The sequence below is a fragment of the Bufo bufo genome, chromosome 1 (genome assembly GCF_905171765.1).
Source record: "Bufo bufo chromosome 1, aBufBuf1.1, whole genome shotgun sequence".
Lineage (NCBI taxonomy): Eukaryota > Metazoa > Chordata > Amphibia > Anura > Bufonidae > Bufo > Bufo bufo.
The window spans coordinates 549,794,550-549,822,239 of record NC_053389.1 but is presented as its reverse complement, the minus strand read 5'-3'; the positions used below and the strand labels follow the sequence as shown (position 1 = coordinate 549,822,239).

Genomic DNA, 27,690 nt, shown 5'->3' with positions numbered 1-27,690 from the left:
GGTCTTTTCAGCTAATTTGCATATAAGAATAAAGACCTTTTTCGGTGGAAACAAATGTCGATATATCAACAAAAAGGTGTGTCTGGCACACAGTAAATATGATCTACAGGAATGGAATGAAAAAAAGTGGTGACAGACTCCCTTTAAAATATGCAAATGAGGGCTTAAGTGCACCGAGGGCATGTCGCTAGCCGCTGACTGCACCTTAGCTCTTCCACTGTGCTTCCCTGGACAATCCCCCCCCCTCAACGTGTACACCTAGCCCTGTCAACCAAAGGGAGGGGAGTATCCAGAAAAGCAGAGAGAAGGAGCTACGGTGCTTAAACCCTAATTTTCATATTTTTAAAATAACTTATTTCTCCTAAATGCAGCAGCAGATCAGATGATGAAAGTTATAGTTTTAATCAGTAAGGTCAGTCCAAACAGGCATTATGCTTGGTTTAATAGAGTTGATCCTTTTTTGTTGCAGATTTTATTGAAGAAATGTTGCTGATTTGACACAAGTTTTCCTTTTTGCATTGCAAACAGTGAAATCCAAAATGAAAATATAGAGTATAAAGTGACATGATGCAGATTTAATCTGCACCATTGGTCAATTTATGCTGCAGATTTTTTACCATAGTGTGTGGATGGGAATTCCTATATACTTATTCACCTTGCTGGTACTGTACTGCTCTACACCACAGTATTTTAGTCATGTGTGGACATATCCTTACGAATGGCAGAAAGCCAGGAACCAAGGCATATATCAGGAACCAAGTACAATATGAAAAAAGCACAAAAATCGTTCCCATCAAACACTAAACAAATTATTATAACCCTTTATTACACAAAAAAGCAAAATAAAAATTTAACAAAAAACCAGCCAATTTGCACAGCAAGGAAAGAAGGTGATAATTTTTTTACTGATTCATAAAAATAATGTGTTATTCTGAAACTCAACAGTTCTTTCTATCTAAAACACAACATAGGGTATCTGAGTAAATATAATTTCCACATTAGTTATTTTTTTGTCGTTATGATCTATTGCATTGTGGATATGATAAATCTAAAATACATTTTTATTTGCCTTGCATTTTTTTCTCAATTAGAATTTTTATGAAAAGCCGGCCTTTGACTACCCGATGAATCAGCTGAGTGTTTGGCTAATGATGGCAAATGAAGGGATGGTTAAAAATGAAAGCTTCTGCTCTATAACCCCTTCTTCAATGATATTTGGAAAATCAGATGGTGATCGATTTGCTGTTACTCGAGATCTAACTTTGAAACCAGGATATGTATTGCAGTTCAAGGTATTTCAGAATTCTTTCTACTCTAATGGATCAGAATCGTAGTCATATACAATCTATTCAACCTGTTTTCAGCTTTACTGTCTGAATTTCTCTCGGTAACAATGGATCTACACATATAGGAACAATGTGAACCACACATGAGCAGCTTTATAGAAAATCGGGCTTGGGGCAACAAGCAAAATAGGGCTTCTTTGTTTTCTATTTTTAGATATTTATTGTAATTTCAGCTTGCATAATTCTGCCATGCCACTATATAGTGCCAATCCAAAGTCTGTCTCACACTTTTGAGTTTTTTGCACTGATTCGGACAGGGAAAACCATTCTACATTCCAAAAGTGCTTGCTTTTGAATAAAAGGAAGCAAAAAAAAAAAAGTACCAAGCCTTCAACAAAAAGATGCTTCTTTTAGATATCATGACTTCTGACATACTAGTTGTTCTCTGGATTTCAAAAATAGTTCAATAGGTAAAATAAAAAGATGCTGATTCCAAGTCAGCTTAAATTCTCCCTATATTGGCAAAAATGTTGCAAATGAATCAATCAAGACCCATTTGAACACATTTTTCTTTGTAAAGTCAAGGTTGGCCTTTTTGAATCAGAACTATGGATGATATTTTAGTAATAATAAATCCAAAAGACGCCATTCTTGAAATTTTGGCAATGATTTTCCTGTGTCAGTGATCTAACAGGTATCTGATTAACTATATGAGGGCATTTCAAGCAAGTACTTTTCATAAAGGTCAACATACATGCGCTACTGCAATTAGTTTTTTTTTACAGTTAGCCATGCCTCTAATCACAGTGCGCTCTGTGCGGAGGCGCGCTTGCGTCGTCAGTGCGCCCGGCGTCACACGTTCCCATGGTAACCGCAATGGGGCTGAGCGCCGAGCTGCTCTCTCGGTGCTCGGCTGTATTAGAACTCAGGAGTCATGTGATGCGTGCCACGTCACATGACTCCCCCAGCGCCCTATTTAAACAGGCAATCTACAGGCCACAGATTGCCTGTTATTGAGGTCCTTCCTGCGATTACTTAACTGGTTTTCTGTTCTCCTGCTCGTGTTAGACTTCCATCCATCTCATCCCTTGGTCTTGGCGTTCCCTCCTGGTTCTGACTTTGGCTTCCTCCTGACGATCCTCTGCTTGCTCCTCTGGTACCTTGCTGCTCTCCAGGTTTTGACTTGGCTCGTTTGACTGCTCTGTTGTGTGTTTGTCCGTCTTCCCTGCACTTATCTTAGTTGAGGGTTTGTGGACCAGTTGTCCCTTGTCACTAGGACTTGCGAGGCAAGTAGGCAGGGACAGGAGTGCGGGTTGAGCTCAGTGGTCACTTCCCTACCCCCTGTGTGTGTGACAGTGTCCCTCAGACAGTAATGATGCCCATTAGTTCACCTCAGACAGCTTGCTTGAGAAAGGTAATTGGCTCCTGAAATGTCGTATGTGACATGCACCACACTTTGCCTACCTCTGTGGTGAACCATGCCGCAGAGACACTACTGCCATTAATGGACTTTTAAGTTGAAAGCTTGATGGAGAGGTATGACATTTCCACTCATTCCATTGATTTCATTTTTGCACAAGATGATAATTTATCAAAAAGACATACAGTACAGACCAAATGTTTGGACACACCTTCTCATTCAAAGAGTTTTCTTTATTTTCATGACTATAAAAATTGTAGATTCACACTGAAGGCATCAAAACTATGAATTAACACATGTGGAATTATATACATAACAAACAAGTGTGAAACAACTGAAAATATGTCATATTCTAGGTTCTTCAAAGTAGCCACCTTTTGCTTTGATTACTGCTTTGCACACTCTTGGCATTCTCTTGAGGAGCTTCAAGAGGTAGTCCCCTGAAATGGTTTTCACTTCACAGGTGTGCCCTGTCAGGTTTAATAAGTGGGATTTCTTGCCTTATAAATGGGGTTGAGACCATCAGTTGCGTTGAGGAGAAGTCAGGTGGATACACAGCTGATAGTCCTACTGAATAGACTGTTAGAATTTGTATTATGGCAAGAAAAAAGCAGCTAAGTAAAGAAAAACGAGTGGCTATCATTACTTTAAGAAATGAAGGTCAGTCAGTCAGCCGAAAAATTGGGAAAACTTTGAAAGTAAGGGCTATTTGACCATGAAGGAGAGTGATGGGGTGCTGCGCCAGATGACCTGGCCTCCACAGTCACCGGACCTGAACCCAATCGAGATGGTTTGGGGTGAGCTGGACCGCAGAGTGAAGGCAAAAGGGCCAACAAGTGCTAAGCATCTCTGGGAACTCCTTCAAGACTGTTGGAAGACCATTTCAGGGGACTACCTCTTGAAGCTCATCAAGAGAATGCCAAGAGTGTGCAAAGCAGTAATCAAAGCAAAAGGTGGCTACTTTGAAGAACCTAGAATATGACATATTTTCAGTTGTTTCACACTTGTTTGTTATGTATATAATTCCACATGTGTTAATTCATAGTTTGGATGCCTTCATAGTCATGAAAATAAAGAAAACTCTTTGAATGAGAAGGTGTGTCCAAAATTTTGGTCTGTACTGTATATATATATATATATATATATATATATATTAAATGTCCCTTGCTGTTTTTTTTTTATTGTGGATAAGGATCGGCAGGTCCTGTATGCAAGGAAGTAAGGCAGTTGGCAATAAAATGGCGTGTGGGAATTATTGTGTCTCTGTGTCCCGAGGAAGCAGGCAAGGATTCAGACTTTGGGCTGCCAGTTGAGTATCCCTGAACTGTACTTGTTTAGCTTTGTGATGAGAGGTTGAGTAGATGCGCTTCCCTGTATTTGATAGCAAGGTAGTTTGGCTATTTGGGAATTAAATATTAATCTATACTCCAGGTTATTGTGCAATTAAAAATTGCCGGTATGGAATTATACGTGCGTAATTAGGTTCCAGAAACAAAAAGATGAAGATATAAACATAAAACTGATAAATATACTTTTTCAAAAAAATAAAAATTAAAAAAATTTAAAAAATTACAGTGAAAAATAAGAGTCTGAAAACGCGAATGTCGTTTGAGCGCAGCTGGATTTAGGTGAAGTGGGGTTCTGTTCACACTCAGTCTTAGAATATATAAACGAAACCGCTCAGCTCTGGTACCAACAGTGAAGATTAGGCCCCTCAAGGCACACAGTAATTTTTTTTTCTGATACGATCAATCGCAGGATTACACGGAACCTGGGCTCCAACAAAAGTCAAAGTTCTTATCTTTCTAAATGGTAGAGAGAACAGCTCGACATAGTGAAGTACCGCAAGTTCTTAATTCATCAGATTTTTTTATTGTACTTACAGGATTCCAAGTAAAGAAGTCATATAAAATATAGTCAAACCTTCATTTGCCTGATCCGAGTTTCGCCTCTGCTTCGTCAGTGGCATCTACATATGCTCCTAAATCACTTCCTCCTTGATATGGGCCTTACCCCTAAAGGTCTGCTTACAAATGCATCATATAAAATACATGGAATTCAATAAATAAAATATCTCAAATATCACATAATATCACATAAAAATACAAAAATCCTTATACTTCATACACTTTATCTTATTGTATAAAAGTATTATATAAAATCCATCATCACCTCTTAGAAACTCTTCCCTTACTTATCAATCACATGATATAACTCTTTCAATTAACATTCACTTCTCACACCCTTAAACAGCGATCTCCAGACCCAGAAATTAACATGTTCACACTATACTGGACTAAATTTAAACAAGTTTAAATTGTATCCCTTCCTTATTCAGATTTCAAATATTCGGTCAGAACCTCCAAACCTCTTTTTTCTATTTCTTTTCCGATCATGTGGTGCAGTTTCTCCAATCACTACTCTCTCATTTATGAATGGAACAACAATCTCATGCACCTAGTATCCCACGGTCACGTGTTGTAGTTCCTCCAATCACCATTTTCTCTTCTATTTATGAATGGGGCAACGATCATATACATTTCAGATCTCGCAGTCCCACGACCAATTCCTCAATTGTGCATCCACAACCTTTTCATATAGGTAAATAAACTCTAATAAATATACATACCACCTTATGCTAAACAGCACACAATCTACTGATTCTAGGTTAGACAGGCTTTAATATCAAATTCCACATTAATTCCGGCTGGTTGTAACGTGCCAAGCCTATAGATCTATTCCACTTCCTTTTTGTTTATTTTCGCTACTGGATCCTCCCCTCTCCACCGTGTAGATACCAATTCTAATCCCACAAAACTCAAACCTGCAGAATTTGTATTATGTATTTTTTTTAAATGTGCTGATAAGATATGAGTTTCCAAACCTTTTTTAATATTGCGGATATGTACCCTAGTTTTTAGTTTCGTCATTGTCCTTCCTAAATACTGGTGGCCACATGGGCACTCCAGCATGTAGACAACCCCTATATGTTCAGAGGTGAGATCTCCTTCTATTTTACATTGTTGTCACGGTCCCTCCCATGACAGAGGTGAGAAGATCGGAGAGACTGGCGGCACATGAGGGTATCTGATAGTCTCTGTTTTTTTCCTTTCAGTGTTGTGTTTGGTAATGACCACACCTCTTGTCAGGTGCAGCTTGTAGTCATTACTGAGGCCCTATTTAGTTCTGACTCACACTGCTTACCATGCGGCTGATATTTTCTGCTGGAGTTGGTTGAGCTGGTGTGTTGTTCCTTTGGATCTCCTGCTCCTCCATTCTGCTTTAAGCTAAGTGTATTTTGTCTTGCATTTTGTTGTTCACTTGTGTGTTGTTGTCTGTAGGCCTCAGGGAGACGCTGGTTCCTTCATCTGGGAAGGAACCAGTAGTCTCATTCCCTGCCACCATTCCTAGGGCCTTCCATGGTCTTCAGGGCCTAGTTTCCAGTGTATGAGTATTTCCACCTTCTGGGTCTACTCATACTGTCAGGAGTCAGGGAGAGGTCTAGGGATTCCTAGGAGGTCACCATCTCTCTCCCTTAGCTTTGAGGCCTAGACTCCGGTCTTTTCCTTCTGTGTGTCATTTGGTGTTATCCTCTCCCCATTACTCATGACAATTGTGCTCCAGTACTTTTAGACACCACCTCTTCAGTTTGAGTTTGTTCTTTTTTGTGCGGTTTTTACATGGTATGCAAAAACCGCACCATGTAAATTGGTGCTTCTTCGTCTTCTGTTGTTTCACAGGTAAATGGCTATGTACTAATTTGTCTTTAATATTAGGAGCTTTTCAAAGATAATGCCAGGTTTTTCTGGTATTAACTCACCCAAAACAGGGTCATTTTTGAGAACAGACCAATTGTTGATTATAGCATTTTTTAGGAAACCGGCATTACTGCTATATTGTGTGATGAAGGCTAGTCTAAAGTCTTCCTCTTTCTTGGGGATATCTTTCTTTTCCAAGTTCTCCCCTCCTTTCTTTTCTTCCCCTTATTTAACTACTTCTCTGATATATTTATTTAGGGCACATATTTTGTATCTCTTCTCCAACAATCTCTGCTCTATCAATACATTTTGCTCATCAAAAGACATTTGCGGTTTGAGACTCTTTTATTTAATTTTTAAATTTTTTTTTGATTTTTTTTTTTTTTCAAAAAGTATACTTGTTGGTGGGTTAGTCCCAAACTGTGTTACGTTATGGATATCTTTTGACTTCAGAGCCGATTTTAGATGTAATATAGATGATGTTTTTATTGGGGTAAAAAACCTATGGGGGAAAAAACCTAATGACCTTGATGGGATTTTTCTCGGACTTGGGAGGCTTATGACTAAGGAGGTGAAAACCACCTGGGATGTGATTGCCCTAAAGATACTTAGTAGAGAGAAAAATCCCAGAAGGTCTGGGGTGGCAACTACCTCTTAGTTTAGAGGATGAAAATGATCTGGACGAGTGGGAAAAGCTCATGAATGAATGTGGTCTCAATGTAATGCAATTTTTTATAGGAATAAGAAAGAAAAAGTAAAAACAAATAAACAAATAGATAGATGAGATTAACAAAAATGTAGAACCATTTATAGAACTGAGTGTCTATGGAGAGCTGTCCCAGAAATGTCCAAAAAATGTTTTAAAAATAGTGGCGGAAGTTAAAACAAAAAAAAAACATAGGAAGTATATTAAAGTAATAGAAGATCACCATCAGAAAAAGGTTTATAAGTGGAGATTTAAAGAGCAGGAGAAGTGTCGGCTCACACGGGTACTACAGAAAAGGATACGATTGTAGCTCGAAAAGAGGAATTCATTGGCCATATAGGGAATTATTACAGAGAAGGATATCGGTAAACCTGGAAACGAGAACATTTTGAACCGATAGGTTATCACCCTAATCAAGGGAGACCACAGAGGTATAGAAATGATTACAACCCTCATTATTTGCGGCGCCCTTATCCGCCAGCGAATTTCAGACTTAACCCTAATAGAGGATCTTTTCATTACCAACTGAGAGGTCCGCAGGAATATATACAGAGTGGTGTAAGGTCCCGTTCAAATTATCAGCATTATCAGTAATCAGAAGGAAGTATTGATGAGGATACTAACAATAGACCCGTTAGACAAGAAACCCCAAATTTTCCCCATCAGAGCATAAAGGGGATTTAGAGGGGAGAGGAAGAGAAAATAATGAACAGGGCAGGACAACAAGAGAAGATGAGAACACCCCCCCCCCCCCCCCAAAAAAAAAAGAAACAGACAGTCCCAAAACCAAGAAGACAAAAGAGAAGTTAAAGGGATTTATAATCTTAGCTCCTACGAACTTAAAGATAACGAGCGTGTCATTTTAATAAAGGGACTAAAATATGCGCCTACCAAACAAATAAATACATTTGAAACATATCTGGATATTCATCGATATATAAGGAAGCTTAATATCATGAATTATATGATATCCAATCCGAGACAAGTTGTAGTAGAGGGAGATCAGAAAGATTTTATACATATTGATGTGGGAGAAAAGTTCTTCCCAGTACCAAAAAATAATGAATGTATAGACGCTTTTAAAAGAGGTCAATTAAAAGAACTTGATAATATGGAGAGTAAGCCCAAAAAAATGTATTTCACTTATGAGGAAAGACAGGGTTTAAAGTCATTAGAGAAAATCAAACGTGTTGTGATAAACTATGTGGATAAAGGGGGGATTGTTATTTTAGATAAAGATAAATACGAACAAGTGATGCTACAAGATGAAAAAACATATAAGACACTCAAAAGAGATCCAACAATAGAATATAAGAAAGAAATGGAGATATTATTATTATTAAAGAAGGGGAAAGAAAGAGTTATTTTAAATAAAAAAAGAACATGAATACCTAGCGATAAAACACCCAGTTATCGCAGTTATATATTATCTCCCCAAAATACATAAGAACATCACTGACCCCCTGGGAAAACCGATTGTATCTGGAATAAACTCCCTAACTAGCCGCTTGTCTGAATATGTGGACTTCTACCTACAAAAATATGTGGTAAATACCCCGTCATATCTAAAAGACACAGGGGATGTGATAAGGCTTTTAAAGAACTTCGGCCCTTATACTGATAATATGTTTCTTGTAACGTCCCTATATTCAGTAATCCCAAAGGGGAAAAGGGATAGGTGCGATAGAGCACTGCCTCAAGAAAGATCAAAAATGCATCCTGATCATAGGGAATTTTTTATTAAATGTTTGGAATTTTGTTTGTGCCACAATTATATTTGGTTCAATGGTTGCTTCTATCTACAGTGCACTGGGACGGCAATGGGGCGAATTTCGCCAATTTATTTATGGCGGTATGGGAAGAGGAATTCATAGACCCAATTCTTCATACAGGCAATAAGAATGAGGACCTAGTTTTCTGGAAAAGATATGTAGATGATTGCCTGCTTATTTGGAGAGGAGACCTCTTAGGATTAGAGAGTTTTCAAAAACATCTAAAATCAAAAGTACCATTTAAAATAGAAGGAGATCTTACCTGTGAACATATGGGAGTTGTCTACATGCTGGAGTGCCCATGTGGCCTCCAGTATGTAGGAAGGACAATGAGGAAACTAAAAACTAGGGTACAGGAGCATATCTGTAATATTAAAAAAGGTTTGGAAACTCCTAGTTTATCAGCACATTTAAAAAAAAATACATAATAAAAATTCTGAAGGTTTGAGTTTTGTGGGATTACAATTAGTACGTACACGGTGGAGAGGGGAGGATCCAGTAGCGAAAATAAACAAAAAGGAAGTGGAATTGATCTATAGGCTTGGCACGTTACAACCAGCCAGAATGAATGTGGAATTTGATATTAAAGCCTGTCTAACCTAGAATCAGTAGATTGTGTGCTCTTTAGCATAAGGCAGTATGTATATTTAATAGAGTTTATTTACCTATATGAGAGGGTTGCGGATGCACAATTGAGGAATTGGACTGCGAGATCTAAAATGTATGTGATCATGGCCCCATTCATAAATAAAAGAGAAACTGGTGATTGGAGGAACTACTGTACACCACGTGACCGTGGGATACGAGGTGCATGAGATTGTTGTTCCATTCATAAATGAGAGAGAGAGTGGTGATTGGAGGAACTACACCACGTGATTGGAAAAGAAATAGAAAAAAGAAAAAAAGAGGTTGGGAGGTTCGGTCCAATTATTTGATATCGGAATAAGGAAGGGATACAATTCTATGAATTTCGGTGAAGGATTGGATATGTTAAAGGATAACTTGTTTAAATGTAGTCCAGTATAGTGTGAACATGTTAATTTATAGGTCTGGAGATCGCTGTTTAAGGGTGTAAGAAGTGAATGGTCGGGCAAATGAAAGGATTGACTATATTTTATATGACTTTTACTTGGAATCCTGTAAGTACAATAAGAAAAACTGATGAATTAAGGACGTGCGGTACTTCACTGTGTCGAGCTGAGCTTCACTGCTGGTACCAGAGCTGCTGGGTTTCGTTTATATATTATAAAACTGATGAAGCGCTTCACACAACTTGGTGTAACTGTACACCAGAGGTCCACAAGGAGTGAATGGAGGGGGTTCACAGGCAGTAACGGCAGTGGCCAGGTTTGGGGATAACTCTGGTAACATTAAAGTACCACTTGCTCTATAAAAGCGAAAAAACATAATTTTCAAAATTGCTTATGTCTTAAAGGGGTTAAAATGAGTATAAAAAGTGTTGCTGTACATTGTTCTATAGAATTAAAATGTGTGGAACTATGAAATATCATCTTTAACTTAAATGGTCACTATTATTTAAACAAACGTTTTAAAAATGAATAGTACAGGTGAATATAAAAAACAACTTTGTAATATATCTTATCAGAGAAATGTGTTCTGACAGCTGGATCTTTAGTCTTTATCTATTGGTGAAGCCTTATCAGTTTGATCGCAATTTAGCTTAAATAAATGTTTTAATATTAGGAAAGTAGAGATAAGTGCAGATCAAGCCCTTAGAGCTGCCCGATAACGGATTTCACTGAAAAGCAGAAGGAACATTCTACAGAAACAGTAATTGCTGAATGCTATAAAAGAAAAACAGTTGACAATTTTAATAAAGACCAATTGGAAAAAAAAATTTTTTGCCCAATATAAGTAAACAATAATAAAAAGGTGTCCATAGCCTTTAATTTTATCCTATGGAAAGGAAACATTTGAATACGTGTGTCTGAAATTGTGCTTATTTGGTTAGACAAGCTGTTGTTTCTGAACCCTGATCAAATTTTTATTGAGTTTATAATGAATTCCCATTTGTGAATTTCCAGGGGTAGACTGCAATGTAATTTTAATGAGCTAGCCACCACTACACGGTCCTTACATAATTGGTGAATACAGATGATGAATAATTTACAAGGGGAATTATTAAATAGATCAGATGTTTACCGGGGAGCCTTCAAAGATCCTTTCCTCAGTTCTATTAATAGGACAGCAAGCTCAGAAGGGGGGAAAGACACTTTAAATAGGAATTGCTGAGCCAGTGCATGGAGCTTTAAGAAATACTTCCCTAAAATGAAGTGATTTATACATTTCAGGGTTTTGTTAGTTTTTTTTTTACAAGGAGCTGCTGCCTTACATTCTCACCTTTTATCTATGTGGAAATAAGAATACCAGCTCAGTAATAAATCCTTGCTATACATAAGAACAGACAGAGCATTTCAGTTCATTTTAAAGTCTAAATGAAGTACATTGCTTTTATGCAATTCTTTTAGACAGTTTGAATAATTTAGAATGGGCATGCAGAAAATCCTAGATTGGCTTTTAGTCAATCATGTTGCATGACAAACTATTCATATGTACCAATCAGCGATAACCTTGATTATCTTGTGGCAATAACACCTGTCAAGTGGTAGGATATATTAGGCACCAAGTGAACATTCAGTTCTTGAAGTAGATATAATGGAAGCAGGGATAATACTCAAGTGTAAGGAACAGTGGTCAAATTGTGATGGCTAGACGACTGGGTCAGAGTGTTCTCAAAATGGCAGGCCTTGAGGGGTATTCTTGGTATGCAGTGTTTAGTACCTAACAAAAGTGATCTGTGGAAGGACAACCAGTGAAATAATGACAGGGTCTGTAGGGAGCAAACCCTAGCCTATTTGGTCTGATCCCACAGAATAACCACTGTAGCACAAATTTCTGAAAAAGTTACGCTGGCTAAGATAAAAAGGTGTCGGAACACACATTTCTGCACAGCTGCAGACCAGTCAGAGCACCCATGCTGCCCCCTGTCCGCTGCTGAATGCTCCAATAAAGGGCACATGAGCATCAGAACCAGAACATGGAGCAATGAAAGAAGGTGATGTGGATTAATGAATAATCTTTTCTTCTACATCATGTGGACAGCCAGGTACAAATCGCATGCTGGCAGAGACAATGTGGTGCTATAAACAATGTCCTACTAGAGGATCTGGGGGGTTCCAGTATTCATGTGGATTTTATTTCAGCAGGATAATGCACACTGCTACAATGTTCAGCAGTGGTTTGAGGAACATGATAAATAGTTCAAGCTACTACCAGATTTTTCTCATATTGATGATCTAGCCTTATGATAGGTCATCAATATCATATCGATGGGGGTCTGATCTCTGGCACCACCGTCTGTCAGCTTTATGAAGAGTACACAGTGCTGCATTCTCTTCACTGTTTACCGACTCGCTCAACATTGCAGAGGTGAGCAGTGTAATTATAGCTTCTCCATTCTATTCACTTAATAGGGAAGAAGCAGATGTAGTTATACTCCATCCCATTGAAGAGCTGTATTTACATTGCCCGCCGCTGCAAATATCTCTACTACACCCCTCTGGGCCCCCCTGTAATTTTCCCGCTCAGTATGTTAATCCTGAGCATCGGTACAGGGAGGAGGAGATGCCAGGGTTTCTCAATGGGCGTCTCCTTCTCCATGGCTGTGCTGAGATCCAATAACAGCCGAGAGCGTAACAGCCAGGGAGAAGGTGAGCTTTTTTTTTGTGATTGGATCGCGGCACAGCCAGGGAGAAGTCGACGCCGATTGAGAAACCCTGGAGTCTCCTCCTCCCTGTACCGATGCATAGGATTAACATACTGAGCGGGAAAACTACAGGGGGGCACAGCGGGGTGTAGGAACGATATATAAAAAAAACAGGCAGGGTCGCAAGTAAAGGTATTTATCTATGAAAAAAATACATGAAAGGTCCTCTTTAAGGTTTGTTGTATCTGTATATTTAATGTGTTATGATTTTTTTTAAAGTTTATTGTATAGTATAATATGTTAACCCTTTATACATTTTTCTGACTACCACCAAGAACAGATAACACCAAAGATTTAAAGAGAATCTGTCACCTCGTGCCGTATTAAGTACAGTATTAGGCCTCATGCACACGACCGTTGTGTGCATCCGCGGCCGTTGTTCCGTTTTCCGTTTTTTTTTCGCGGACCCATTGACTTTCAATGGGTCCGTGGAAAAATCGGAAAATGCACCGTTTGGCTTCCGCGTCCGTGATCCGTTTTTCCAGTCCGTGAAAAAAATATGACCTGTCCTATTTTTTTCACGGACAACGGTTCACGGACCCATTCAAGTCAATGGGTCCGTGAAAAATCACGGATGCACACAAGATAGTCATCCGCGTCCGTGTCCGTGATCCGTTTCCGTTTTTCCTATAATTTTCAATGCAAACTTGACTTAGTTTTTTTTATTCACTTTTCATGTCCGTGGATCCTCCAAAAATCAAGGAAGACCCACGGAAGAAAAAACGGTCACGGATCACGGAACAACGGAAATCCATTTTGCGGTCCGCAAAAAAAAACGGTCGTGTGCATGAGGCCTAACATGAATAGTACTGCTCCCGGGACTCGGGATCACTAATTTGTATGACAATATTCACTCTCATTCCACCGCCATGCACTTGCAAACCAGCGCTGAAATACATTGAGAGGACTTCTAGAGTCCTCTCCATTATGTGCACATGCTTATGAACCTTCTCAATGTATTACAATGCCAGTTTTCAAGTCAGTAGGGGTGAAATGTGGGCGAGTATCTTCATACAAATTAGGGATCTTGTGAGTCCATGGAAGCACTACTATGCATGTAGTACTGGTGATAGATTCACTTTGAAGATTACTCAACTGGCATTCTGATCGCATATCTTTTTATGGCCTAACCACAGAGTCTCAAGCATGCTTGGCAGTTTCCGTAACTACCATAGATTCAGGGCCATCATTCCATTCATGATCTACCTCAGGTGGTGGCAACCTCATCAGGAGTGTGGGGTGTCTCTGTTCTTAACATATAATCATGTATCAAATATTTATATCTCAGATAAGAATACCCCTCTAAATGTCAGAATTTGATATTAGAGGGATTCCACTTGCTAGTGTGAACAGACCCAAGTTTAAAAAAGTATAATGGTTTTAGCAGCTAAAGATTTTTTTGTATACGAAAAAAGTTCAAACATTTTCCTGTATACTTTATGTATCTCTTTTTGCTGAGTCAGTCAGTAGGAACCTTCAGGTTATGCTAACTTGTGGCACATATGCTTTGGAAAATCTTCAGCATATTACAGTACCACAGAAATTGAGCTGTGATGCGGTCCTTCAATGCGTTGGGTGAAATCCACAGCAACTCTGCTGCAAAATCTGAAACTAATGTACATGTAACATATCCCTCAGATATCCCTGTCTGTTGTGGTTATACCCTCAGTGTTCAGTGGCAGGGGCTAAAAATCAGTCCTGTCATGTAATGATCTCAGAAGTGCACAGATGATTTAGGTCAGGCATGCTCAACTTGCGGCCCTCCAGCTGTTGCAAAACTTCAACTCCCATCATTCCCTGACAGCCTACAGCTATCATCCTACAGAAGGGCATTGTGGGAGTTGTAGTTTTACAACAGCTGGAGGGCCGCAGGTTGAGCATGCCTGATTTAGGTGAAGAGACAGACGTCCAAGCCACATCCACCATTAGTGGCCAATGGCCTCATAATTTTACTGCAGATGTATGCGCCCATTGGCTGCTGCTGGTGGGAGTTGCTTGGTCTTGTGTGGCCAGCCACACTGTCTGGTCTCACACAACACAGAGTTCCTATAACTGTAGTGAAATGAGTCGTACCCCATGTGTCCATCATAATACCAGGACATCATTTTTATTTACTGGTTCACATTGAATGACAGCAAGGGGAGAACTGATAAAGAAAGTACAATGGAAAACTGTATCACTTTTCATTATCCAATAAAAAACTTTTATTTGCTGAAACAGTTTTGCCCATTTAGAGATATCCTTTAAAAAGCATTTGACCAAACACATTTCATTGTGTGGTCTACAGAGCTAGAGTGGCACTAATATACTTTTACAAATTTTAAATTCTGTTAAAAGGGAGAAGGGATGGTTCCCGTAAGCCCTGGGTTTTATGGTTAATATACTGCAAGAACTTCTACTTCCATACGTGTTAAACAGCAATGTGAAGATCATCAACACTTTTCACATTATCACATTCTCGGCTCAGCTTGTGACATAGCAGCTGGGCAGGTGTTATCACTCAACACAACCTAAATAAAGAAGTAATTCATCATTTATTTTTTTTAAACTTCATAAAGTATCAGAATCAACCTTAAAGAGGACCTTTCACCTGTATAAACTATGGTAACTGAGTATGCTGACATGTAGAGCGGCGCCCGGGGATCTCACTGCACTTACTATTATCCCCGGGCGCCGCTCCGTTCTCCCGTTATAGGCTCCGGTACCTTTGCTTCTTAAGTTACAGTAGGCGGTGTCTTCCCTTGTCCTGTGGGCGTCTCCTTCTCCTAGGCTGCAGCGCTGGCCAATCGCAGCGCACAGCTCACAGCCTGGGAGAAAAAAACCTCCCAGGCTGTGAGCTGTGCGCTGCGATTGGCCAGCGCTGCAGCCTAGGAGAAGGAGACGCCCACAGGACAAGGGAAGACACCGCCTACTATAACTTAAGAAGCAAAGGTACCGGAGCCTATAACGGGAGAACGGAGCGGCGCCCGGGGATAATAGTAAGTGCAGTGAGATCCCCGGGCGCCGCTCTACATGTCAGCATACTCAGTTACCATAGTTTATACAGGTGAAAGGTCCTCTTTAAAGTAGACATTTCATTGAGAAATATGTACAGGACCTCTAGCTAGCCTTAACAGCCCAAATAAGAACAGCAGAAAGTGCACCTTGCGCCTGTCTAATAGCATAGAGAGCAACAGCTGCAAAGTTCAGAACTGATATTTTCTGTTATCAAAAATCCTCTACTGAATGAACATTTTTATTATTCTCTCATTCCATCATTGTGTTAAAGAATCTTTCTGCGTGGCTAGAGTCAGAATTCACATAATGTGACCACAATATTTTATGCCTATTTTATGACTATGAACTGGTTCTAGTGCTATAAAGAAAGCTTATTTTGTGGTGGCCTGTGGTTACATACCTGAGGCTGAATTTACAACTGCGGTAAAAAAAAATGCAACAAAAAATGGATCAGAAAAAATGCATGTCTTTTTACCACAATTGCCATAGTTTTGCGATGCAGAAATTGCCCATGCGGCTTTACAGGGGAAACACATTTGTTAAACATGTTTCACTTGTACAACCACATGGGCAATTACTGCATTGCAAAACCACAGCAATCATGCATTTTTCATGATGGGTTTGTTGTTGCTCAAAATCTAAACATGGATGTCCTGGCAATAGACAAGAAAACTGTAAGGGGGCTAACAATTATAGTAACAATCCTTCAACCCCATACAGAAGGGATCATTGCTGTATGTGAAGGCAACTGAGTGAGAGGGCAGTAATCAGAATGAATGGATTATTCCATGAAACTGGAATATATTGTTATATTGTTAACTGATGAATATAATTGAACTTTCTACTCAGTTTAGCCCAACCTGTTTATATATTTCTTAACCTCCCTAAGGCTATATCCAAATGTCCATGTCCATGACGATGGCCTGTGTCAAGATGGTCAGTGTTTTATATCGGTGAAGGGTCCGTTGCTGATCCATGTGTCCATTTTTTGTTCTCTGTGTGTGATCCCTATTCCACATGCATCACCAGGCTGAAAAGAAGATTTCCTACTTAAAGAGCATCCCCTACTAATGGTTTATGAAAAATACAAACAGAACATTGATGTCTTTGGTGTTCTGTCAGTGATTTTCATGGACCCATAGACTTCTATGGGTATGTCTGGAAAATGGATCAAAGTAGTGCATGTCTCTGTGGGTCAATGGAAAACCACTGGTGTGGGAATAAACATATTAAAGTCAATGGATCCATGTGCTGTCTGTGGAGAAAGTGGACCGTGAGCCACTAACACATAAATAAGCCCTTCCACATGCAAAATATCTCCCACTACCATAACCATCAAGCACAACCTAGCTTACCATTTCTTACTATTCTGTCGCATTTGCAGTATGTTTACAACTGCAATAACATCATTTTTAGGATTTTAAAACTTTTTTTTTTCATGCTAAACCCTTTTTTCACAATTTGTTAACATTTTTTAGATTTAAGAATTGTAAGTACCCATGCATTACACATGTAAGTTTTTAGTCCTATACTGTATGTTACTGTTTGCCTAAGCTACATGTCCTGCTTAAACTATTTTATAGACAGCTTTTGAAATATCATGGATGGTTATTTACAGTATGCTTATCTGCTTCAGTTAAATGTAGGATGCACAAAAGAGTTCAGCAATACAACTCCAGTCCTCCTTCAGTACTCCCATGATGCAGGCCTGTCTTGGTCACTCGTGAGGGAGGGATGTTATCCTGCATCTCCAGGAATCAAAGATTGTGAAGGAAGTTCCAGGGAATTAGGCGAACCAACCTCTTACTCTCAAGGAGACTATGAAGATTGGACAAGGGTAACAATCATCATACCAAGATCACTTGCCTCAAGGTAACTTATCTTAATTTGTTTTTATTTAAAGAGGACTTGTCACAACAAAATGCAGTGCAATCTGCAGGCAGCATGTTATAGAGCAGAAGAAGCTGAGCAGGTTGATATATAGTTTTGTGGGAAAAGATTCAGTTAAACTTATCATTTATACATTTATATCTCTGTATTTTCTAACTTAATACCACCCCTGTGAACAGCTCTCAGTACACCGGGAGGTGTTATCAGTAATTGATAGCATTCTCTATAAAAAGGTCCCTTTACACAGGACAACAGAGCAGCATTCCTTCCTAACAATCACCTGCTCACCGGCAGAGGAGACCACTGAATTTGTATGCAGTGATCTCCTCCATAGTATGGGGAGGAGCGATCGCTAATGCCATCCCTTTTCCCCATACTGACTCGTTGTTTGCCAGCAGCAGAGCGTGATTACACAGCAAGATCTGATGCCAGTTTTTGTTAAATCAAAGTATGCTGTTGCTTTGACTTTTTTTTTTGTCATTTTCCTATGCATACCTAAAAAAATATGTGAACAAAAAAAACACCAAAAGAAGTGTGTGAAGGAAGCCATAATTGAAGCCAGGGTAAAGTTTAGATTTTCAAACTAAAGGTGCATTTGCATGGCCCGAGAACGGGCGTTCTCGAAAATCTGGCCATGTAAATGTGCTGCCGATCACCGAGCAAAACGCTCGTTCATCAGGTGATCCTGTCGTTCGTGCAGGCACCACCGATCGTAGCTTCTGGGCAGCAGATCGTGTGGTCTAAACAACGATCTGCTGCTCAGAAACCATGATTCTGTATGAGGATGAGGGATCACAATAGTGATCGCTCGTCCTCATATAGTGAAGGAGATCGCTACTTGTAAATGCTGCTGTCTCCTTCCCTGAACGAACAGCTTCCTTCCCGACGATTGGCCGCTCAGTCGGCCTGTGTAAATCCAGCTTAAGGCTACATCCACGTCTGCGCCAGGCATTCTGGTGCTATGTTCCAACAGAATTGCCATATCCGGCATAGCCAAACATTTCCAAGGCCCAACAGATCCTACTCACTTTTAATACTGCTGCATGGTGCTGAATCTGCTTCTGATTTCTCTGCAGTGGTTTTAAAACATACTGTACCTTCAATGTCTAGATCCAGAGGCTGAAAATCTGTCCACATCATATGCTGATCAGTACTCATAATAGTTAACCTCTTAACGCAAAATGCCATGCATGTACAGCGGGGGAATCTGTGTCAGAATGCATTCCGCCGTACATGCACGGCGGGCTAATCGGGTTGATGCAGGAGCTGCGCCTGCCCGATCACTGCAGGGGTCTGGCAGTCGCTAGTAGCCGGGCCGCTGTTTACAGCGATGCCGGCAAATTAACCCCTTCTATGCCGTGGTCAGCGCTGACCGCGACATAGAAGGGGTTTGCGGCGGGTGAAGGAGCGCATCAGGTCCCCGTGCTGCTGGGGCGTGGGACCCGATGTGTGACAAGGCAGCCCGATGCCATGCAGAGGCTGCCCAACGCCTTGCACGGCATGGGGACCTGCCTTCTACGGGTGCCCAGGAGATCCAGCCTCAGGCTGGGTCTCCTAGGCAACTTGTTAGTGTATTACTCAGTGTAATCCACAAACTGGTAATGCATTACAATACAGATGTGTCACAGATCCCTCAGTCATATGCACCCCAAAATTGTACCAATCAAACCGTCATCTCATCCCACAAAAATGATACCCTACCTAAGACAATCGCCCAAAAAATTATGGCTCTCAGACTATGGAGAAACTAAAACATGATATCTAGTTTTGTTTCAAAAATGATATTAATGTATAAAACTTAAATAAATAAAAATAAATAAATAAAAAAAAGTATACATATTAGGTATCGCTGCGTCCGTAATGACCTACTCAGGTGAACACTGTAAAAGAAAGCAATCAAAAAGTCATACACACCCAAAAATAGTGCCAATCAAACCGTCACCTCATCCCGCAAAAATTATACTCTACCTAAGACAATTGCTAAAAAAAATTAAAAAAAAATATGTCTCTCAGACTATGGAGGCAGTAAAACAGGATTTTTGTTTTGGTTTAAAAAAGATGTTATTGTGTAAAACTTAAATAAATAAAACATTTTATACATATTAGGTATTTCTACATCCGTGACGACCTGCTCTATAAAAATATCACATGACCTAATCCCTCAGGTGAACACCGTAAAAAAAATCTAATAAAACGGTGTTAAAAAAAAACTTACCTTACATCACAAAAAGTGTAATACCAAGTGAACCAAAAGTCATAAGCACCCCAAAATCGTACCAAACAGTCATCTCATCCCGAAAAAAATGAGCCCCTACCTAAGACAATTGCCCAAAAAATAAAACTATGGATCTCAGAATATGGAGACACTAAAACATGATTTTTTTTTGTTAAAAAAATGCTGTTATTGTAAAACTGAAATAAATAAAAAAAAGTATACATATTAGGTATTGCCAAGTCCGTAACATCCTGCTCTATAAAAATATCACATGACCTAACCCCTTCGGTGAACACAGTAAAAAAAAAAAAATTTCGGTGTCAAAAAAGCCATTTTTTGTCACCTTACATCACAGAAAGTGTAATACTAAAAGATAAAGTCATATGCACCCTAAAATAGTACCAATAAAACCATCATCTTATACCGAACAAAATGAGCCCCTACATAAGACAGTCGCCCAAAAAATGTAAATAAACTATGGCTTTCAGAATATGGAGACACAAATTTTTTTTTTTCAAAAATGCTTTATTATTTAAAACTGAAACAAACAACAAAAAAGTAGTCATATTTGGTATTGTCGCGTCCGTAACAACCTGCTCTATAAAAATAGCTCATTATCTAACATGTCAGATGAACAAAAAATTAAAACAGTGCCAAAACAGCAATTTTTTTGTTACCTTGCCTCTCAAAAAGTGTAATATAGAGCAACCAAAAATCATCTGTACCCTAAAATAGTACCCACAAAACTGCTACCTTATCCCATAGTTTCCAAAATGGGGTCACTTTTTTGGAGTTTATACTCTAGGGGTGCATCAGGGGGTCTTCAAATGTGACATGGCAAGTTAAAATTATCCCAGTGAAATCTGCCCTCCAAAAACCATATGGCGTTCCTTTCCTTCTGTGCAATTTCGTCTGCCCGTATAGCAGTTTACTACCACATATGGGGTTTTTCTGTAAGCTACAGAATCAGGGCAATAAATATTGAGTTTAGTTTGGCTGTCAATCCTTGCTTTTTTAGCGGAAAAAAATTGATTAAAATGGAAAATCTGCCCAAAAAAGTGAAATTCTGAAATTTCATATCGATTTTCAATTAATTCTTGTGGAACACCTAAAGGGTTAGCAAAGTTTGTAAAATCAGTTTTGAATACCTTGAGGGGTGTCATTTCTAAAATGGGGTCACTTTTTTAGAGTTTCTACTCTAGGGGTGCATCAGGGGGGCTTCAAATGGGACATGGTGTAAAAAAAAACAGTCCATCAAAATCTGCCTTCCAAAAACCATATGGCATTCCTTTCCTTCTGCGCCCTGCCGTGTGCCCTTACATCAGTTTACGACCACATATGGGGTGTTTCTGTAAACTACAGAATCAGGGCAATAAATATTGAGTTTGGCTGTTAACCTTTGCTTTGTTAGCGGAAAAAAAATGATTAAAATGGAAAATCTGCCAAAAAAGTAAAATTCTGAAATTTCATCTCCATTTTCCATTAATTCTTAACAACATTTTTAAAATCAGTTTTTAATACCTTGAGGGGGTGTAGTTTCTAAAATGGGGTCATTTTTGGGTGGTTTCTATTATGTAAGCCTCACAAAGTGGCTTCACACCTGAACTGGTCCTTAAAAAGTGGGTTTTGGAAATTTTCTGAAAGATTTCAAGATTTGCTTCTAAACTTCTAAGCCTTCTAACGTCCCCAAAAAATAAAATTGCATTCATAAAATGATCCAAACATGAAGTAGACATATGGGAAATGCAAAGTAATAACTATTATATGAGGTATCACTATCTGTTTTAAGAGCAGAGAAATTGAAATTTGGAAAGTTGCTAATTTTTTAAAAATTTTTTAGTAAATTCTGTATTTTTTTATAAATAAAAATGAAATATTTTGATTCAAATTTAACACTGTCATGAAGTACAATATGTGACAAGAAATGGCTTGGAGTAAAAGTGTTTTAAAGTTATCACCACATAAAGTGACACATGTCAGATTTGCAAAAATCTGTCTGGTCCTTAAGGTGAAAAATGACCCAGTCCTTGAGGGGTTAAAGTACAGTTATGAGAATTTTATCTTGTGGTCAGGTGTTTATCTTAGTGATCATCAAATGACTGAAAGCCAAGATCTTGATCACTATGAAAAACTGATAAAGAAAGAAAATGGGAAAATTGCACAAGTTTTTGTTTAGATTTATTAGATTAAGGCTACTTTCACACTCACGTTTTGGGCGGATCCGTCATGGATCTGCAAAATCAGATCGGTTACAATAACACAACCGCATGCATCCGTCATGAACGGATCCGTTTGTATTATTATCTGTAACATAGCCAAGACAGACCCGTCATGAACTCCATTAAAAGTCAATGGGAGACTGATCCGTTTTCTATTGTGCCAGAGAAAACTGATCCATCCTTATTGACTTACATTGTGTGCCACGACGGATCCGTTTGGCTCAGTTTCGTCAAGCGGACAGCAAAATGCTGCAGGCAGCGTTTTGGTGTCTGTCTCCAGAGCAGAATGGAGACTGATCGGAGGCAAACGGATGCATTCTGAGCGGATCCATTTCCATTCAGAATGCATTAGGGCAAAACTGGTCCGTTTTGGACCGCTTGTGAGAGCCCTGAACGAATCTCACAAACGGAAAGCCAAAACGACAGTGTGAAAGTAGCCTAAGTCACAATACCCTTTAAATATAAGCCATAATCAATGTATGCCTGCATTTTTCTGGTTCCTCTGTAAAGGAGTTATTAATAAGAATTGGGGGTTTCACTGCTGGGATCCCAAGCGATCTTGAGGTAATGTGCATGTCGTCTTCACTTCTATGGATCTTATTGAGCACTGTCTATGTAACAAGTTCTATGGAAGTGAATGGAGTGGTGGACCGACATGCGCAATACAGTTCGATTTAGAAAGGTGACTCTGGGACTCCTGTTCTTGTGATTGACAAGGGTCCCAGCACTTCAGCCATCAACAGAGACTCCTCAACCAGGTGTTTGGTACAGGAGTCTCACAGGAAAAATGTTTTAAAATGTCTTCAATAAATTGGATTTTACTTCATGCTGGATCAATTCTATTTTTCCTCATTACAAATATCAGAGCATTGATGAGCTGGCTTTTTCCTCCTAAATGCTATTTGTGAGATTAGCCCTTTAACTAGAGTAATCTGTGACATTTATTCTGAGTAGCACCACAAGGTCAGGTTTCTGCATGCAAGTTTGGAAGAATAAGTTGTATTGGTCCTTTTATGATCCACTTCTGAGTTTGGTTTCCAAAATTGCATGCATAAACCCGACCGTGTGGCCATACCCTAAATGTGCCTTCAGTAGTCAGCCCCTATGGAGGGCTCAGTCTAGTCTTGCACTATTCACTTTGCCAAAGGGCTGTGTGAACCTGCATATTTTGGTTTTGCTAAGACTTCGCATAATGGCTAGTCTCTGTTCCATTCGATTTCCATTGACTTTCATTGATAGGGTTTCTTCAGAATATGTTAGAATCCATTTCAAATGGCTGTAGAATAACACATCTTTTTAGCTACTATACTTCAGAGCACTATAATACCATGGTGGCATAATCAGTGATCTTGAGCGTGCAGTCATTTGTCATTTTGCCAATTAAGCTAGTGTATAACAAACAAACCTACCATCCATCATCATGGAATTGAGTTAAGGAATAAAAGGTCAGTGATGTGATTACTTTAAGAAGAAAATATATTATAGCTTGTTAGCACTTTGACATGTCATTGTTTGCACTCCCCGAGTTTGTGTTGAGACTGTGGATGCAGCAGGGCTGTCCCCCACATTTATGATCAATGTGCACGACATATTTTAGAAATGCAGCATAATCTTGTTGGCTGCACTTCAGCAGTAATTACTTCTGGGAGTTCAGCCTTCCTGTCCTTTCCCAGAAACTACGTACTTGGACCAACCTAGCTCCAGATGGCAAGAAAGCCCTGCACAGCAAGGACATACTATATATATGCCCTCTGTTTCTACTGGAAGAGGGAGCCAGTGATTGACTAGTGTATGCAATTCATCTCAGCTTGCCATCATTTCCACTACTCCTCAGCAGCTTGTTTGCAGAGTCATATGCTGAAAGTCACAGCAGCCATTAAGAAATAGTAAATGTGACATACTGTAGTGACAGTTCTTGTTGATAGGACTAAATATATGAGCTGAAATGAAAATAAAGTATCCTTAGGACCTCTCCACATACTCATTCCATTAGCAGATTTTACAGTTTAAAAAAGGACTAAGAATGAAAGCTGATGGTGCACACACAACTACTGCGTACGACACCTGACAAGGTTATAAATAAGATCTGTTACTTGCTCGGCCTTCTTCTCCGACTGGCAAACTGCCTCTTAGTTTTTCTGTATATGATCTGGGAAGTGATTTATATACTCATCAAGTAAAGGCATGGTTATGTTGTCGTGTAACAAGCAGAGCTTTGGTCGCCTAAAGGTAAATGATGAGATGTAAATGTAATAATAATGATAGTCAAAAATAACCTTTATATGGCATATTTAGCAAGTGACACAGAAAGGAAAATTTTAATAATGTTACATGGATTGTCACTATTCAGTATCTGTCCCAACACAGATATTCTACAGGGTGGGCCATTTATATGGATACACCTTAATAAAATGGGAATGGTTGGTGATATTAACTTCCTGTTTGTGGCACATTAGTATATGTGAGGGGGGAAACTTTTCAAGATGGGTGGTGACCATGGCGGCCATTTTGAAGTCGGCCATTTTGAATCCAACTTTTGTTTTTTCAATAGGAAGAGGGTCATTTGACACATCAAACTTATTGGGAATTTCACAAGAAAAACAATGCTGTGCTTGGTTTTAACGTAACTTTATTCTTTCATGAGTTATTTACAAGTTTCTGACCACTTACAAAATGTGTTCAATGTGCTGCCCATTGTGTTGGATTGTCAATGCAACCATTTTATCCCACTCTTCACACACTGATAGCAACACCGCAGGAGAAATGCTAGCACAGGCTTCCAGTATCCGTAGTTTCAGGTGCTGCACATCTCGTATCATCTGAAGGCAATCGTCTATGCTGTGAAGATACGATATGTGCAGCACCTAAAACTACGGATACTGGAAGCCTGTGCTAGCATTTCTCCTGCGGTGTTGCTATCAGTGTGTGAAGAGTGGGAGAAGAGGGTTGCATTGACAATCCAACACAATGGGCAGCACATTGAACACATTTTATAAGTGGTCAGAAACTTGTAAATAACTCATGAAAGAATAAAGTTACGTAAAAACCAAGCACACCATTGTTTTTTCTTGTGAAATTCCCAATAAGTTTGATGTGTCACATGACCCTCTTCCTATTGAAAAAACAAAAGTTGGATTCAAAATGGCCGACTTCAAAATGGCCGCCATGGTCACCACCCATCTTGAAAAGTTTCCCCCCTCACATATACTAATGTGCCACAAACAGGAAGTTAATATCACCAACTATTCCCATTTTATTAAGGTGTATCCATATAAATGGCCCACCCTGTATAACTGGTAAAAGTTAAAAGGGCAGCAACAGTGGGTGTAAAGTGTCTAGTTTGTAGCCCATGTGATACATGGATAGCGGTAATTGCTGCGATACAGTTATGAGACCGTACTATCCATGAGTTGTAAATGTAAAACTGTAAATATTAGGAACTATGCTAAACCCATATCATGTTTGTGCTGTACTGTCAGTGTATACATATTGATAATCTCTGGATGTACACTGTCAATTGTGCATCCAGTATTCCAGCAGACAGGACCTACACTAAAAGACTTGTCTTTCTTGGACTTTTGACCTACAGAATTTAGGGCAATGTAAAATCTAACTGTATTATACACTGATTAGAAGCACTAGGCAGATGGGCAGAGAGTGCGCATCTTAATTTGTTTATTTTTCTCTTTGGTTGATTGCCATTGACTTTCATTGCATAGGTTGGTTAAATACTAAGTCACTGTTGCCCAACTGGTGGGTCAGGAGCCACATATGGCTCTCAAGCCCCCTGCATGTGGCTACCCAGCTGGTCTTAGCTATTAGTATTGTACCTTAGTAGCAAACAAGGATCTCATCATATTATTGAAACTTGGCACTGACATTAAAATCGTATCAATGGCAGTGGCAGTTAACACTATGATAAGAACCATATGACATATCTTTAATAGACTTTTTTACTACCCAGTTGGTCTCAATACCATCTGTTACATGTGCAAGTGGCTAGAAAAGGTTGAAGACGTCTGCAATAAGCAAATGTCATATGTGTATGCATATACAGTAGACAAATATATAAATTAACTTTTGTAAAGTTTGTAGACCATGTTGCTATTGAAGGATGGGAGTTAGACTTAAAGGGTTTGTGCAAGAATGGGGGGGGGGGGGTTGGCAAACCACCCATTCTGACAAACCTACAAACGGAAGATGACTTGCTTGCAGGCAAGGTCTCCCTGCTCCTTCTCCTGTAGGCCTGCAATGCTCCGCTGGGCTCCATCAATGTCCACATCCGGTTTGACATTACTGCAGCCAGTCACAGGCCGCAGTAGTTTCCCTTGCATCAAACTGAATTTCGACATAGATGGAGCCCAACGGAGCATCGCAGGCCTGCAGGAAAAGGAGCGGGCAGCTGGGATGTGGAAGCAGGCAAGTCAAGGTCCAGCAGAATGGGGGGGTTTTCCAACTCTCCCTTCATTCTTTCATATCCTCTTTAATCCCTTAGTGACCAGCCTGTTTTGGGCCTTACTGACCAAGTGTTTTTCTTCTTTTTTTCATCGTCGCGTTCCAAGAGCTATAACTGTTTTATTTTTTATATAGCTTTATGATGGCTTGTTTTTTGCAGGACAAGTTGTAGTTTTTAATGGTGCTATTTTGGGGTACACATAACCTTCTGATTAACTTTTATTAACTCTTTCTGGGAGGGAGATGGGAAAAACAGCAATACTGACACTGCGTTTTTACGTTATAAATTTTACGGCGTTCAGTTTTCGGTATAAATAACATAATATCTTTATTCTCTGGGTCAGTATGATTACAGTGATACCAAATATATATATAGTTCTTTTACGTTTTACTACTTTTTTGCAATAAAACCCTTTTTTTAAAGAAAAAAATGTTTTTGCATTGCCGCTTCCCAAGACCCATAACTTTTTTTATTTTTCTTTATATGGAGTTGTGTGAGGGCTTGATTTTTGGGGGACGATGTTTATTTTTCACTGGTATCATTTTGGAGTAAATGGCGCTTTTTGACTTATATATACAGTACATACCAAAAGTTTGGACACACCTTCTCATTCAAAGAGTTTTCTTTATTTTCATGACTATGAAAATTGTAGATTCACACTGAAGGCATCAAAACTATGAATTAACACATGTGGAATTCTATACATAACAAACAAGTGTGAAACAACTGAAAATATGTCATATTCTAGGTTCTTCAAAGTAGCCACCTTTTGCTTTGATTACTGCTTTGCACACTCTTGGCATTCTCTTGATGAGCTTCAAGAGGTAGTCCCCTGAAATGGTTTTCACTTCACAGGTGTGCCCTGTCAGGTTTAATAAGTGGGATTTCTTGCCTTATAAATGGGGTTGGGACCATCAGTTGCGTTGAGGAGAAGTCAGGTGGATACACAGCTGATAGTCCTACTGAATAGACTGTTAGAATTTGTATTATGGCAAGAAAAAAGCAGCTAAGTAAAGAAAAACGAGTGGCCACCATTACTTTAAGAAATGAATGTCAGTCAGTCAGCCGAAAAATCGGGAAAACTTTGAAAGTAAGGGCTATTTGACCATGAAGGAGAGTGATGGGGTGCTGCGCCAGATGACCTGGCCTCCACAGTCACCGGACCTGAACCCAATCGAGATGGT

General features: G+C 39.3%; 1 protein-coding gene across 2 annotated transcripts in view; it reads left to right on the top strand.

Moving 5' to 3' along the window:
• RELN (reelin) overlaps positions 1-27,690 on the top strand; it is an 841,105-nt gene that overhangs the window by 631,021 nt on the left and 182,394 nt on the right. For both annotated transcript variants that reach the window (XM_040412563.1, XM_040412554.1), the window contains exons 27-28: positions 1,092-1,292; positions 17,363-17,598. In XM_040412563.1, coding sequence (XP_040268497.1) covers positions 1,092-1,292; positions 17,363-17,598 — 437 coding nt within the window. The remainder of the gene's footprint in view (positions 1-1,091; positions 1,293-17,362; positions 17,599-27,690) is intronic.